This window comes from Thunnus thynnus, chromosome 15, assembly GCF_963924715.1.
Source record: "Thunnus thynnus chromosome 15, fThuThy2.1, whole genome shotgun sequence".
NCBI classification, from domain to species: Eukaryota; Metazoa; Chordata; class Actinopteri; order Scombriformes; family Scombridae; genus Thunnus; species Thunnus thynnus.
This window is the reverse complement of record NC_089531.1, coordinates 6,007,909-6,023,749: the sequence shown is the minus strand read 5'-3', so window position 1 is coordinate 6,023,749 and position 15,841 is coordinate 6,007,909. Positions and strand designations below refer to the sequence as shown.

General features: G+C 37.0%; 4 protein-coding genes across 4 annotated transcripts in view; all 4 read right to left on the bottom strand.

The window, feature by feature from the left end:
• LOC137198496 (uncharacterized) overlaps window positions 1-1,122 on the bottom strand; it is a 54,874-nt gene extending 53,752 nt beyond the window's left edge. The window contains exon 1 of the mRNA XM_067612373.1: window positions 748-1,122. Within this exon, the coding sequence (XP_067468474.1) occupies window positions 748-802 (55 nt within the window). The 5' untranslated portion in view covers window positions 803-1,122. The remainder of the gene's footprint in view (window positions 1-747) is intronic.
• Window positions 1-15,841, bottom strand: part of LOC137198331 (major histocompatibility complex class I-related gene protein-like) — a 95,590-nt gene that overhangs the window by 76,415 nt on the left and 3,334 nt on the right. The window lies entirely within an intron of this gene.
• LOC137198494 (major histocompatibility complex class I-related gene protein-like) lies at window positions 3,158-14,017 on the bottom strand. The gene is made up of 9 exons (XM_067612372.1): window positions 13,990-14,017; window positions 13,409-13,519; window positions 11,184-11,273; window positions 7,314-7,580; window positions 5,569-5,847; window positions 4,521-4,831; window positions 3,821-3,920; window positions 3,507-3,524; window positions 3,158-3,348 (listed from the first exon to the last, which is right to left on the bottom strand). Exons 1-9 carry the CDS (start codon window positions 14,015-14,017, stop codon window positions 3,299-3,301), a joined length of 1,254 nt encoding a protein of 417 aa, XP_067468473.1. The 3' UTR covers window positions 3,158-3,298.
• Window positions 15,134-15,841, bottom strand: part of LOC137198330 (major histocompatibility complex class I-related gene protein-like) — a 37,372-nt gene continuing 36,664 nt past the window's right edge. Inside the window, exon 4 of the mRNA XM_067612086.1 lies at window positions 15,134-15,546. Coding sequence (XP_067468187.1) covers window positions 15,170-15,546 — 377 coding nt within the window. The 3' untranslated portion in view covers window positions 15,134-15,169. The remainder of the gene's footprint in view (window positions 15,547-15,841) is intronic.

Here is a 15,841-nt window from a genome sequence, read left to right as displayed (position 1 = left end):
GTTAATGCAATGTGCCTCCATACTAATCGATATTTATTCACTTCAATCAATAATTAATCAGCAGTGAACACATCAAAATCTGAGGTATGTTAAGATCTGCAGTAACAATTTATACATTTATATTTAAAAAGAAAATATAAAGACTGAACTAGAAGTTACACCAACTGTTTTAAAGATGTATATGAATAATAAGTTGTATTTTTGATATTGGTATTCGGTAAACAAAACTAAGCCTAATAACAGGTTCTGCAATATGATAAATATTTGTGAAATCGTGTTTTACTACATGATGCTGGTGGCTGAAGCTGCAGTTAATAGTCTAAGTGAGAATCTTTACATTTACAGCATCAGCAATGCAGGATGAAAGACCAACATCGTCTGAAGCATCAAATAATATTGAGGTTTGTGCTTTGAGGTTTCAACTTAATTCTTGTTCTGTGAGTATTACATCATATTAGGCCTAGATTATATTACATTACTTACAAAGCAAAAGAAGTAATGACGCACGTCACACTAGAGGACTGCACTGGGATTGGGACCTCGTTTATCTCACGAAACCCAACGCAAATCTTGCGGGAGCGGGCGGTTTTAACTTTGATGCGAGTGGCAGCAGATTTAAACTGCATAAAAGTGCCCAATGTGAAAGTGAATTAGGCCTTCTACACTCTCACGTACGATCAAACAATTTTTTTTTTTCATTTTTCCACAACTAAATGTTAGAAACACATTTTTCCAAGTTAATCTCACCTGAAAGTGTGACAGGAAAGAAGATGAGCAGAAAAACAAACTCCATCGTCTTCATGATGTGACTTCTTGGGGAGTCCTGTCGAGTGACCACTGCAGTGGTCAAACCAGTCGCCTTTTTAATTTTGCTGTGCCTCTTCCTGTGTTGTGCAAAGGTGGGACCAAAGTAGGCCACCAGGATCACATTGCACCTGACGCGTGAAGGCGTCCAGCCCACTGACTATCACTAATCTATAGAGACGTTTTACCCAAGGAATAGCCTACATTTAATATTTATACATATTTGATAGTTTAAAGTACAAAAAAGTGCCCCATCCAGCGCACTTTTTAAGCTAATGACAAAAACTTCTTGTGAACTTGGCTGCTGGCTGAACTAAGCCAGCCCCTCCTCTAATTTGCTGTGGCAAACTGAGCGGAGCAGAGAGCTTGAGTGAGCGCAGTGACAAGTGACGCACGTCAGGTAGGGTCGTTTGCGCATGCTCTCTGCCTCTGGGTTGGGTTGCGAGGTACCATCCCGCACAGAAGCTGAGGAGCACCCGTTTAATTTGTATCACGATGAAATCTTGAGATTTTACCAATTACCGACCGGGAGCACAGCGGGAAAAAGGGTTAATAATAGGGAGACTCTCGCGGAAATCGGAAGTGCTGGCAAGTATGCGCGACTGTCAGCCCGCAATAAAAGTTTCCCTCCATAAAGTCGGGCTGTTGTCTCATCTCAGCATTATTTTTTAGTGCAGTGCGAGCAGTGTTTTTTTTTAAATGTAAGTCAAGGCCAGTTTATTTGTATAGCACATTGCAACAAGGAAATTCAAAGTGCTTTACATAAAACATTAAAAGCATTAAGACAAAGTGCAAAAGAAACATTTCATAAAAGGACATTTAAATACAATTAAAAATAGATATTTAAGTTAGTTAAGAGAATAGAAAAGAAAAATGAACTAAAATAAAATGAGACATAAAATACGAGAATAAAAGTTACAGTGCAGCGTAACATTTGAATAATTATTTGGTTTAATAAACGGCAGCAGCAAACAGAAAAGTCTTCAGCGTTGATTTAAAAGAACTCAGAGTTGCAGCAGACTTGCAGTTTTCTGGGAGTTTGTTCCAGATATGTGGAGCATAAAAACTGAACTCTGCTTCTCCAGGTTTACTTTTGATTCTGGGGACAGAAAGCAGACCTGAGTGGTCTGGATGGTTCATAACGTAGCACAAGATCAGGAATTTCTTTTGGCCCTAAACCATTCAGTGCTTTATGTATGGGGCCCCTTGAATGTCAGTGTGACAGGCTTTCAGGATCTGCATCTGAAATGAATTACAAAATATTTCTTCCTACTCTTTGGTGCTCCGCCAGCTGGTGGCGCCCTTTAGACAACATGCCATGCTTAAAAACAGCAGGTGAACAGTGTCTGTAAATCTGTTATAATGTTGTGATTCCAGTGACTAAAACTGGTAATTCTGTTATTGTGTGATCAACTCAGCAGTAAACATGATATAACTGCAAAATAAGTTATATGGCCCATTGTTTTTTAATTTAATGAGAATAAAGTATTTTTGAGGTGAAAGTGAAACAACAGGAACTTTAAATGGTACTCAGTGTGTAGGCCTACCCTTTAAAATGCACTAGAGGTCCTCACAGATCCAGTCGGTCGAGGAGTGGAGACCCAAGTCGGACTGGGAACAAATTCTTCTCAGTTGAACTGGGTCGGGTAGGGTACCACTGCAGTGGGTCTTGGGTGTGTTTGTCACAACCCAGGAGGTTAACAAGTCGAGTCGAGAAATGTTTAATATTTTTTTTATTTTTGCTTTATTGACACCACATATTTACAAACCACAATGGCAGTATGTTATTATGTAAGTTTTATCATAGATTAAAAGAAATATACATGCAAAAAATATTTATAAACAGTTTTGATCATTTGTTGACTTTGGTCTTGTATTGGAGTGGAAGCAGCTCGTATCACAACACCTTGGCAAATAAAACTACCTGAATGTGACTGAGAATTAAACCACAAACCTAAAGAGACAGAGACAATGATCACATACAACAGAATCAAACAATATTCCAAAAATAGTCGGGAAATTAATTTCCACAATTCCACAAACTGTATCATTTCATATCATTACCAGAGGATTTCACTGAAATCTAAAATATTCATGAGTTGATACAGTTTAATGGAGGGCTTCATTTACATCTACTGTGCTTTTAAAATACCATTATTGATACACCATCATATATGATTATAAAAGTAAGTAAGTATATTATAAAGGTAAGCTTCACACCTCTGATGTCATGGTTTCCATGCCTTATTCAGCTTATTTTTTACTCAGTAAATTCACTTATTTTAATATAAAGCCTCTATGGTTGGTTGCAAGAAACTAACTTTTAGTCAAAGACTCTCGTTGCACACAGAACTTTTACAGTGAATAGCAAAACAATTACAGAAAGTTTCTTTGCTCATAACTTCAGGCAGTTTCGTGTGAATACTTCACATCACAACATTTACAATTTCATCATCCCATGATGTCACCGTGTGCAAGGTTGTGTGTTTGTCAATCAGGTTTCTGGATTTAGTTTCTCAGACAGCTCAGTGCTGTTGTCAGGAGCTGTGGGGTCAGAATCACACTTTTAGTCCACTAATGCTGAACTTTTATAAACAGCTCACACTGAAAAATGTAACAAGCACAACACCTAGAACCCCTTTTTAATCTACAGTACAGTGCATGTCAGATCAGAAAAAAATGGAATAAAGAGTTCTACTTACAAGGTGGAGGACTTTTGGCTGAAATAAAAATAAAAATGTCAGTTGAAATATATGAAAATGCAAAATATCTTTTGTCTTATTTTCCCAATTGAATATGATCCCCCTACTCACTGAAAATAACTGATAAATAAATCCTATCTGTACTTTCAGATGCTACTTCATATTATGTACTTATATATTTATATCTGTTTCAAATCTCTATCATTATCACTGTGACTTTGCAATGCTTACATTTGTTGCTTCACATTTCGGTGCACTATTGAATTTTGTTTCACTTCTACAATCTGGATCAACCTTCCATTTGAGTTTCTCACCTTTTTTCTTTTTGTAAACTATGAATCCAGTAACAGCAATGATGACAGCAGCAAGAACAACCAGTGTAGCAATGATGGGGATGGTCACATTACTGGGCTTCTCTGCAAACACATAAAATTATCTCAACATGTACAGATGGAGCAGGCTATTATTCAGTTATTTACTATTTTTATTAGATATTTGTTTTCTGAATTTTAGCTTAAATATAAGTTTTGTGTTTGCAGAAATATACAGTATTTAAATGGCCCCACATACTCCAATCCAGAACTTCAATGTGCTTCAGTTTAGCGAAGATACAATAATATATATATGTTTTTTTTATGTTGGGGGATTGACTTTACTCCATTTCAATCAGAGGTAATTAAGAGTGGATGGGCAGCATTAAAGAAACCTCTCATATTGTGGTTCAAAAAACATTTAAAGGAGCAGTCCAGACATCTTACACTTCAACTTTTTTTTATCAGAAAGCCTGTGTTACAGACTAGTGGCATGTTTGAAAGACTTGAGCATTTACTAGGCAGGGATAGTTGCGATGTTGGTAGAGCTAGTTTGAGCACCCCTGGTTCAAGAACTAAAAATCCCACTCAATTTACATGACTCACAATTTCAGAACTTCTACAGCTTGGATCAACATGAAAAAAAGAAAAGGAAAAAGGTGAAATTAAATGTGTGTTTCTCACCTTTGTCATTTCTAATCACATTTTGCCCCCAGTTGGTTCTGATCACTGCTTTGTCCAGTTTGGTGATGATGTTGTCGTTCACACCAGAGAGCTGAAACACACATTTGTACCTACTCCATTCTTCAGGTGTAACTGATGAAAGGTTCAGGTCAACACTCATCTGGAAGGATCCGTCGTGGTTGGGAAGGATCTCTCCGCGTTCCATGTCCTCATGAAGCTCCTCTTCATCCTTACTCCAGAACATATCGGCTCTGTGAGGGTAGAAACCTGTAGCGTGGCAGCTGACTGGAGAGGAGGGAGTCTTCTGGAGGAGAGACACTGAGGGAAGCTCTGGAGAGAGAAAAAATATAGAGAAATTTATATGTAATGATTAGGTTGGCATGATTTACAAAAACATTTTTAAATCAGGTCAATATTATCTATTACAACTATATAACTATTATAACTATTGGTACTCCTCACTTTTGATATGGAAACAGTACATTCTGTGTAGATCAATTAAAATTCACATCATGCAGTTTACCTGTACCACCAGGGGGTGCCAAAGTCTTATGCATGATGATGCACAGTACAGTAGCCTACTTATTATTAGTGAGATACTGTTCCTTATTAGGGGTAGGATTACTCAACCACATTTCTTATTGATAATAGTCATGGGATGTCCTGGTGGTTTAGGGGTTAACTGCAATGTGCCCAGTTTTGCATCCGACGGGGGGCCTTTGTTGAATGTCATTCCTCATCTCAATCTCTTTTCATTTCCTATCATTTCTCTACTGTCAGCTCTCTCATAAAGGCATACAATTCTACTTATCATTTATCTTAATAATATAATTCTAACTTGATGATGTACCGTGAGTTAAATGTTAATAATATATGTGAAGAAGAAAATGTGACGAAATGACCGGTTAAAGGGAAGAGAACGACGGAAAGAGGGAGCAAGAGAGTACGCTAGTCATATGTACAGTGGGTCTCTATGTTGGTATGTAATGTTACTGTACATTAAAAACAGAAGAGGAGTATGAACACTTTCATGTTTTAATTAAAAAGATCAGGTCATGTGACTCTACCTTTGCGCTGCAGAAATCTCTTCCCAACTTTCAAATAGTTCTTCAACCATGTAGGACAAATGGTGATGAGGAAGTTCTTCCAAAAGCCATTACTAGCTTTATTTCCATCCCACTTCTGTTTAGCTATTGCAGCCTGTGGTGTTGCAGTGATCCAAGTCTCTGTCTTTGGGTCAAATGTAAGGACGTCTTCTCCATTATAACCATACTTTTTATGACCATCAACCTTTTCTGTCTCATCATCCCATTCACAGCCAAACATCAGCTGGTCAATTTGGACACCTGAGAGAAAGAGACAGAGACCGCAGTGAAGCAGAATGAGATACCAGCACAGTCAGCTGTAGTAGTTGATATCACATCTTGACTGAATTGACACTTTATTACCACTCAGTTTTTTGTGGAAGGAGCATAAATTGTAATTGTACTAACTAATGATCATTGAGTGACGTGTCTAGCGGTTATGACATCATTTTCAGATATGGTCATAAACCAAAGTATTGGATTCATTTTTACCTGATGATTAATTCTTATTAAGGGTTTCACCAGTTTCACACTTAAAGCTGTGGCACTAGAGGACAAGTTGGGGGATCACCAACATCAGAGGGATTCATTTATGAACCATGAATGTCCGTGCAAAGTTATGTGCCTATACATGTAGCAGATGTTGACATTGACCACTGTTGGTGGCCCTAAATTAAAAGTCAAGGGATAAACAAAGTCATTAGAATAAATCCTATGGTGATTATGAATGTCTTTACAAAATGTAAAAGCAATCTATTATACAGGTGTTGAGATAACCACAGTGGTTCACAGTTCAACCAGCCAACTGACATTGGCCCTAAATAAGCAATAAGGGACCCAAAACCAAACAATAGTTGTAGAGTCAAAGATTTCCATGACCAAAATACAGTTTTTTTCACTGAATTATTTTTTTTCCTATGTCTAGCCATGAATGGGGCTATCAGAAGGCATTATCACTTGCCAAACAATCAAAGGAGAAACCATGGATGTATCAAAATAACTACATACAACATGGTGAGTCAACCTTGCTGCCAACTTTTCCAAGTGGCCAAGTCCACTCCAGCACTTGAGCAACAAAAGATCCCTTTGGGCCAAACACTTAGCACAAAAATCTGGACCCTGTACAAATGCAGCCTCAATGGGCCCCCTTCCCCTGTTAATACATCCTTTGTCAAGCCTGTAAAAATAAGATAAGAACATCTGCATAATCTGACATCTCAGAGTATTTGGCTGTACATTTATTATGGTATGGACCCACATTGTAGAGCTGGACTGTTAAACCTCTGAAACCTGTGATTTGAACGAGACATTTACCGTATCGTTCTGTCTGTCAGGTTTATTTAAACATACTGTTACGACTGTCATATGGGGAACCAGCAGAAGCAGCCTGTGTCTCATTTACAGTCCTGCACTGTAGTTTACGAAACTGGGCGGTAATGTTCCTTTATCAGCTCTATCTATCAAACTGTTGTGATAAACAGGTTTCTACAGGAGAGTTATTCTGGACCGACTCAGTAGACATATTGATCTAATCTAGTGCAAAGACAGAAAAAGAATTACAAAAAAACTGTTGATGAATGCAGGATGGATGTGAGGGAGGGGTCACTGAGGAGTTACTTGTGTGTTTGTGTGCACCATGCACAGCGTATGAATGTTCATACTTATAACAAAAGTTACATCTGCTTGACTTGACAGCAAAACAGGAAAACATTTTGGTAGTCACGTACCTGCAGTTTGGTTTAAGCTCTGTTTAAAAGTGTCACTTTCAACTTTGAAGAGCTGCTGATACTGAAAGAAGTTCTGAGTGTTAATTTCCCAGTGTTGTGGATCATCTTCCATTAATTTTTTCACCCAGTCCTGTCTGGGTTGTGATCTTTTGATGTTGCTGTCCAAGTAAGTCATCTGAACTTCATCAATGTTTAATATGCCGATATAATGTGGGATATTTGGTACTCCAGAAGACACAGTGACGGAAAACGTCAAGGAGTATTTCACTGTAAGACAAAAAGGATTTCAGTGGTTTGAAATGTTTGCATTTATTTGTTTACATTATTTTATTGTTTGATAAGTTGTCAGTTCCCTTAACACAAAAGAAGATATAAAAGCCCTACTCCTATTAGTTTTATTTATTGTAGATTTGTGCCTTGATTATGTAGCCCTACTAGTTTTATTTATTGTAGATTCATGCCTTGCTTAATGTGAATTATGTAGCCAGTTTTCAACAACAATTATACCGATAACATATCAATGACACAGAATTGTATTCCTGAAAAGTGATTTCATTTGCTCACACAAGAAACTTGCTGACTTGCACCAAATTATATTCACTGTACATATGAATTGCCTACAATAACTATGAGTAAGAAAACCACATTAATACATTTAAAATGCTGTTGTATATCATTTTAAAGATTAGTCTATGCAATTTAACCAAATCTTGCTGAATACATCATCTTGAATAGTAGGTGACAGCATACAGTTATAACTGACATTAATAACTGAGAACACATACAGTGCTCTTTCAGTGTTTTTGGTATATGAAAAAAACTAAACACATATATAATGAATTATGATCATGCTAATAAATTACCATAATCTTACCTGTGGATGCAACATGACAGAAGAGGAGTAACATCATTAACGTCTTCATCTTGTTTAGATAAAGGGCCAGAGCTGAAGATCTGTGAAAAGTCTGCTGGTTTTATCTTTTTGTTCAGTCCAAAGTTGTTTCCTGGTTGTGTTTACATTCTGGAATATTTGAGGCGTGTTAACCTGGGAGAGACTCCTCATAGGTAAACAACAGGTCAACTCAACTCTTAACAACTACCATAATTATATTTTTGTTACATCCCATTTTAGTTAGCTCCACAATGCGATCAAAAGGGACTTTATACATTACAATGTTTAATTTGAGTCTCTGTTAACTGTTCCTGCCTGCCTCCACTAAAGCTCTTTGCCTCTGCTTGTCCAAAACACAATGTGTCCTATAGCACTGAATTTGTCAATTAACTTATCTGTATTGATAAGTTAATTGACAGAAAAATAATTTGGCAACAAATTTTTGGGTGACTAATTGTTTAGGTTTTAGGTTTGTTTTGGCATTTTTAATGCCAAAATTCCAAAAATTGACCGATACCAACTTCTCAAATGTGAGTATTTGATAGTTTCACAGTTTTCCATAATACTTAACTCAACATCTTTGGGTTTTTGACTGTTGATCAGACAAAACAAGTCATCTGGATATGTTAACTTGGGCTTCAAAGAATAATGATTGACATTTTTCACTGTTTTATGACATTTTATACACTGAATAACCATTTGAATAGAAAGAAAATAATTGTCAGATGATCTCTGTCTGGTCTTGAAGAGTCCCTCTTATTAGTTAATTTGAAGCGTCCCTCTTCAAGACCAGGACCACAAGATGGAGGACCTGTCATAGAAACATTAGTCAGACGGTGACATTGTGTCCCTGGCCAAAAGTGTTCCCAATTGGACAGCAAAAACAGCACCATATGCACATCTGAAATCCTAAAAATCACATGAAATTGCTTTGTAGTGGACCTACGCATATATTAGGAATAAAGATATGCATGTGTAAGTGTTAATTTCTCCTAATAGATATTAGATCTGATCCATTTTTTGTTGAAAAACTTGTGAGCAGACGTCAAAGTGCCTTACTGAGATGGAATTATATCCACAGACTTGTGAATGTGAACAAGGGCTTAAGAATTCAAACTAAAAGTTATACCTGATCCTGCCTGCTAAGGTTCTCTGTCTGTGCTTGTCTGCTGCTATAGTCCAAAACACACCGTGTCATGTAACACACAGAATCTGACACATCAGACATGATGCAATTCCTCACCTGAAGAGCTAATAATGTGTCCAGCTGCAGATTGCCAGAGATTTTAGATATTATTTTTAATATCATCTGTACAATCTTTGGGGCTGGAGATTATCAAGCACTGGGTTTGTCTACCTCAGTGAGTTTCTCATTTTATGCTGTGAAAGCTACACAGCTAATACACACAATACAGTAGACATGGTCAAGATACACTGATCAGGATGTGACACAGATGCACAAACAACCACTTTAGATCCATTTAGATTTTCAACCTGAGCACACACAATTTCTGTTGAAAGGCCTCACCCCACTGCATTAGTATTGTTGTATGTATTTATGTTGTTATATTTTACATGTTGTAACCATAGACTGTAAAAAAAATATGGTCTATATGTAGGATTCAAGGAACTGCACTTCCGCATTTTCCAGCCCCGGAGGTTACCACTCTGTTGGAATCCCACAAAAATGAACAAAAGCTTTTCTTCATTGTACTTGTTGGTCTTTCTGTTTTTGTCTTCATCTCAGTTACCCATCTTTCCTCGATAAAAAGCAGCCTGCTAAACTTGCTTCTATTTTTAATTTACTCTCTCCTTCTTCCTCATAGATTACATTTCTGTGTGATAGGTCACGTACAGATCTCTCTGGATTGCTGACATGCCAAAATGAACAGAAATAGCATAAGTTTACATTACAGAGTAATTGAAATGAGAAATTAGAAAGTGTGTCCAGATGTCATCCTTCCACCAACGTTTTAATGAATGAAGTTTAAAATCTTTTACATTCAGTTAATGTTAGATAATGTGGAATAATAATACATAATGGTGCTTACCATTGATATTGTACTTTCAGGGCTCTCCCCTTTAGCCCAGTGGTTCACAACCTAGGGGCGGGTGCCTCGAAAGGGTCGCAAGATATATCTGAGGAGTCGTGAGATGATTGATGGGAGAGGAAAGAAGAAAAAAACAAAGTTCTGATACACAATTTCGTAGGTATTTTTTGATAGTTTCTATAATCTTTGCTTTTTATGAGTTGTCGTACCTCTTTTTGCATCATTTAAATGAATTTATATGAAACCACCTAGAAGGGAAATCACTGTGCTGACAATGAATACATTTCTCAAAGATGATATCCCATGGTCATTATAGCATAAAACCATGCATTCTATTTTATAAGGCTTTCATGCTGAAGCCCTGGCGTCAAAGTTGTAGCTTTTACTATTTTCTAGCTGACTGAGCCATTTTCTCCTGTTTGCCCTTATCAAGTTGTTCACATTGTAGCAAATTTATTAATCTGAAAATAGTGTGTTTGTATTGACATGGATGTCAAATAGGTGCTGAGTTACACTTTATATCATTAACCCAACTGTGGGGACTTCAGAAGGAAGTGGTAAAGTCCAAGACTGTTGTCATCAACACAACACTGACATTAGGGAAATAAGAAAATATAAATCTATTAGCCTGTCTAGGAAATTTAACTACCAACCTCTTTTCTGACATCATGACTATCATTTACAGTACAGAGGTCTATGCAGGTGACCATTTCCAAAAGTAATTTGCTATATATCTGTTGCAGTGTTAATAAAGACCTTTTTTGTATTTATTTGATGATAATTTAATACTTAAATCTTCAGTAACAAAGTGGAAAAGTTGCAGTTAAAGTTTAATTTTCACTTTAACTTTATTGGTCTGATCTTCCATGGAAACAGGTTGTTTGTGAGAATCTTGCTTTAATTGTTGAAAACTTTATGTCAGGAAACCTTTTGTAATGTTGGAGGTGTGGAAATGCTCTGGCAGCTGTTTCTCTGTGGTGACCTCACAGCTGACACATTTCAGAGTTGTGTTGCTCTCTAGTGGTGATATAGGGAAAGACACACTCACAGTCATAAGAGTCATTGTACTCATTCTGAAATAAACCAAAATTTGTGGTAAGTTTGTGTTTTCGTAGTAGTGTAAACTTTTTCTCTTTCTTTTACCTCACACATTCTGACAACTGATAAAATTTTAAAAAGTAAGTTCATGCTCTCCAGGTATCAGGGACAAGCTTCACTAGAGTGTTTCCCAAAACTTGGGACAAAACCTTTAAGCCTACACATCTGAGCATTTGAGGTAGACAAAGGTATGATGTAACAGGAAGACCTCTTAAGCAGGTTTTCAGGAGAATTTTATTTATTAATTGAACAAATTGAACAAAAGTGACACTAGAAAATGTAGCAGCTCCTATAGAAAAAATGAAGTTCACCAAAGAAAAGATAAAGAAAATAAAAGATAGAAATAAAGATAAAGATAAATTAAAAATATTTTTCTAATTCTCATTTGACCTTATGTACAGACTAGAGATCATTTCTACACCTACTGTATGAGACATGTCTGAGAGCTGTGACCCCCAAAAAATTATGTTTTACAAATCACAAGTGAAAACATGATTGATTAAAAATGTATAATTCAGTATTAACTTGTAGATGATGTAGAGACAAACTTTAACTGAAGTGAACACATTTAGCCAAAAACAGATTACATAACCTTAGAGAAGACGTATACTGTCATGTAGACAAATCAATTTCGCCATTTTGCAATATGAAGTAAAGTGCATCAGTCAGTACTAAAGCTAAAACCCTAATTAATCCTCTAACACCAATCCGAGCATTAACAAAAACCTTACAATTACCATTAGCATTTATCATTTATGCCATTATTTATGCTATGCGAAGATGGCAAATGTATAAAATACAAATATAAGCTCTGAGAAGTGTTATTGCTTTAATATGTAAGTTTCAATTAAAGTATCTTAATATTCAAAAATATATTTATATAGTGTACAATTTTGAAAATGTTTGCAATTTTATGTTTAAAAGAGTTAAAACTACTACATTGAGTGGAGGAGCAACATGTGTTGGAAGACTAAGACATAAGTTACATATATTTACACTTTTGTTAAAGTGAGAGAAGTTGGTATGCAGTGGTCAAACTATGGAAGTAATCACCATGAAACACACAAAGAAACAAAAACATTAAAACATTTTTTCAACCATAGCCTAGTGCAGAATCTTCATTAGTGTTTCTAAAATGCAACTGTCAGTTCTGTGAGTGAAAGCAGTTGAACATTTGAAGTTCTAAGATGTTTAGTTCCAGCTTTAGAGGTTAAATGCTGTGGCTCTTTGGTGTCTGGTAGCTGCTGCAGTGATTCATCTCCACCAAAGGTTTGAGGAAACAGCTGGACAGCAGCATCAGTTCTCTCCAGATGTTGTTACTCCTGCAGTGGAGGATTCACATCAACATTAATGCTTCTATCAGCTCTCAGATAATCTTCACAGATATCATTCTTCACTGCATCCACTGACGACCTGAAACTCATGAATCTGATCTATGAATTCACACTTTAGTTTGATGTATCCTGAGAAATTCTGTCAAATTAGCATAACTGTTTTTTTTTTTTTTTTTAAAGACAGACTTTCAGTATATTTATGAGAGTATTATATCAGTATACTGTAGCTAGTTTCAGGAGGAACAACAAAGGAGAAATTCTTCATACATTATCTGCACATTGTTGATGACATGATGAAATACTCACTGTGATCAGCTAAGAGCTGCATCTCTGACTGAAGAACTTTCAAAGGATAACATGTATGAAGCTATAAAAGAAAAACAAAGTGTCAGTAGTCAAAAAATAAAGTATTAACTGCATTTATTTGTACATAAAGAGAGAGAGAGATAAACTGACAGAATACTCACAGTTTGCAGGCCTGAATCCTGAAATACAGATGAGAGATTACAACATTTCAAAATATAAAATGTCAGAATCAATGGAAGCAAACAAAGCAAACACTAATACATGTTTTAAAGAAACACTATATTAACTTGATTGATTCCTGCTTTTATTTTAAAAGATAAGAGAGTAACTCTCAGAGAGTAACATCAGCCAGGTTAGACTGTTATTTGTTGTTAAAATGGCTTCATGATGAATAAAAGTATGTTTGTCTCTCACCATTATTTTTCCTCCTCCAGATGAAGACTCCAGTGATGCAGACTGCCAGGAGCAGCAGCAGTCCTACAACACCTCCAATAACAGGACCAGCAGGGAACTCTGAGGGAGAAACTGGAACCAGAACAAAACATTCACAGTGTGTTGGGAGTACAGCAGCTCTGTTATACTGCCAAAAGCAGCTGATGTCTCTTTTTAAGTGAAATTCACTGAACATGTTGATCCGACAATCACTGTTTTTAATGCATATATTGTATTTTTTAGTGTTAGTGTTTTTTGTGGCATCATAATAATCCATACAATTACCATCTGCACTCAAAAGTCTAATTACTGTGGAAGAATTTTATTACATCATCTGACCTCTGTGTGTCCATCCTGCGTCTATGTTGAACCTATCCCCTGTCTTTGTTGTATTACACTTCTTGTGTCTTTATTATTGTAATGTTAACACTTTGTTTTTGTTTTTCTTTTACATTTTTCATCCTGTCATCTTTGAGATGATCACCCTGTTCTTTGTCACCTCATGATTATCAGCTGGGGCTGAGTATATCAGCCATGTGGGGACACTAGGCAGGGGCCCTCACAGGATGCCTCTGCTCTTGCTCTCTCCATGTGGTCAAACATTTCCTCAGATCAGCAACAGATCTATATTGTTCTTACTTTGTTTAATGAATCTTATTTTCACATACAACAAGTAGATGGTCTTGTGAGTAATTCCATGACAGTACAATAAATCAAATACAAGTGAAATTAAAAACGCAGTCTAGCATTTTGCATGTGTACTTGTAATTTCATTTCTTTGTCCACTTGAGACAACCCCACCTTCCCCTTTGTGTTTTTAATTATGATGTCTGGACCTCTTCAACTTTACACACTAGACCTGCAGGATGCCTCCGGTGCGAAACACACCATAGGGGATCAGCTCCGATACCCACAGCAGACCAGAAGGTGTGAAAACACATCTTTGGGTAGGGGGGGGCGTTCCTCAGGTATAAATGTTTAGCTCTCCCCATGCTCGGGGTCTTTCTTCATTAACCGCTTGCATGTTGAATTACCTTTTCTTTGCAAAGAAAATAAAACCTTGTCGGCCGGCAGAAGTCTATATTTCGTTCTTCACCAGCAGCAAAGAATTTCCACAACACATGTTGTATTTTTTTTCTGAAATTATTTTTTTTATGTTTAATTTGGTTAGATTTGTGTGCTTTACATGCAAAGCATGGATAAAGGTGTTTGTGTTATTTTAGTGAGGTTTATTTGGGTGAGCCCTCACCAAATAAAGTAACAAAAATATTAAAGAGCAGCCTTTTCCTGAGCAGTTGGGCAGGTGAGTGTACAAAACTAACTCATTCTTCGCACTGAGTTTGCAGTGCACTGCTAGATTGTCAACGGCACACCCTCAACTGCACCTTTCCTCCCAGCGCATGGAAATTTACCCAGATACCAGGCTGGTGCAGGTGAGGAAATTACCTCAAGTAAATGTCAGCTTGCCGGCGCAAACCTGCACTCCTAACTATGTGCTGGCACCTTTGCCACAACCACTGAATTGCATTTTATTGCATCCACTTAGATACTTTCAGTAGGTCATGTGCATAAGGTAACAGGTAAGAAATTACATTTGTTTCAGTGAGCAGAACGGTAGTTTTGTTTATTAACCCTGGACTAACCCTCAGCTCCAGAATGCTCAGGACTGATAACCTTGTTTCAAACTCATTCAAATTGTAAAATCAGAACCCAGAGTTAACATCTTTAGAATATTCACAGCAATCACATGTGTATATTTAATTGGGCAACAAATGTTTTGAGGCAAAAACATTGCAAATTCAGTATTCCAGTCTTACCCCAGTTGGTTCTTATCACTGCTTCATCCAGTTTGGTGACAATGTCGTCCTTCACACCAGAGAGAAGAAACACACATTCGTACCTCCTCCAGTCTTCAGGTTTGACTGATGAAAGGTTCAGGTCAACACTCATCTGGAAGGATCCATCATGGTTGGGGAGGATCTCTCCGTGTTCCACGTCCTCATAAAGCTCCTCTCCATCTTTCCTCCAGAACAGAACGGCTCTGTGAGGGTAGAAACCTGTGGCGTGGCAGCTGACTGGAGAGGAGGGAGTCTTCTGGAGGAGAGACACTGAGGGAAGGTCTGGAGAGAGAGAGAGAGAGAGAGAGAGAGAGAGAGAGAGAGAGAGAGAGAGAGAGAGAGAGAAAGACAGACAGAGAATGGTGGAGAGAAACTCAGAAACCGAACATCATAAACAGAAACGTTACAGTTCATTATATGCAAAAATTCTCTACATGTTGGTTGTTTTGATTATATTGTTACTGCATGTTATCAACAAAAGAGCATATAAATATCATTGTGTCCATGAAACTACATCAGATCATGTGATTCTACCTGTTCTCATCAGAGAGTTCTTCCCATAGTCCAAATACTCCTT

What these genes read in the sequence shown, in the direction of transcription:
- LOC137198494 (XM_067612372.1), bottom strand. Translation starts at nt 14,017, where the DNA reads ATGGAGAGAGCAAGAGCAGAGGCATCCT. An exon ending in CTGGAGGAGGAAAAATAATG is followed by an intron (nt 11,274 to 13,408) that starts GTGAGAGACAAA and finishes TATCACCACTAG; the next exon opens with AGAGCAACACAACTCTGAAA. An exon ending in GAGCTTAAACCAAACTGCAG is followed by an intron (nt 5,848 to 7,313) that starts GTACGTGACTAC and finishes TCTTTCTCTCAG; the next exon opens with GTGTCCAAATTGACCAGCTG.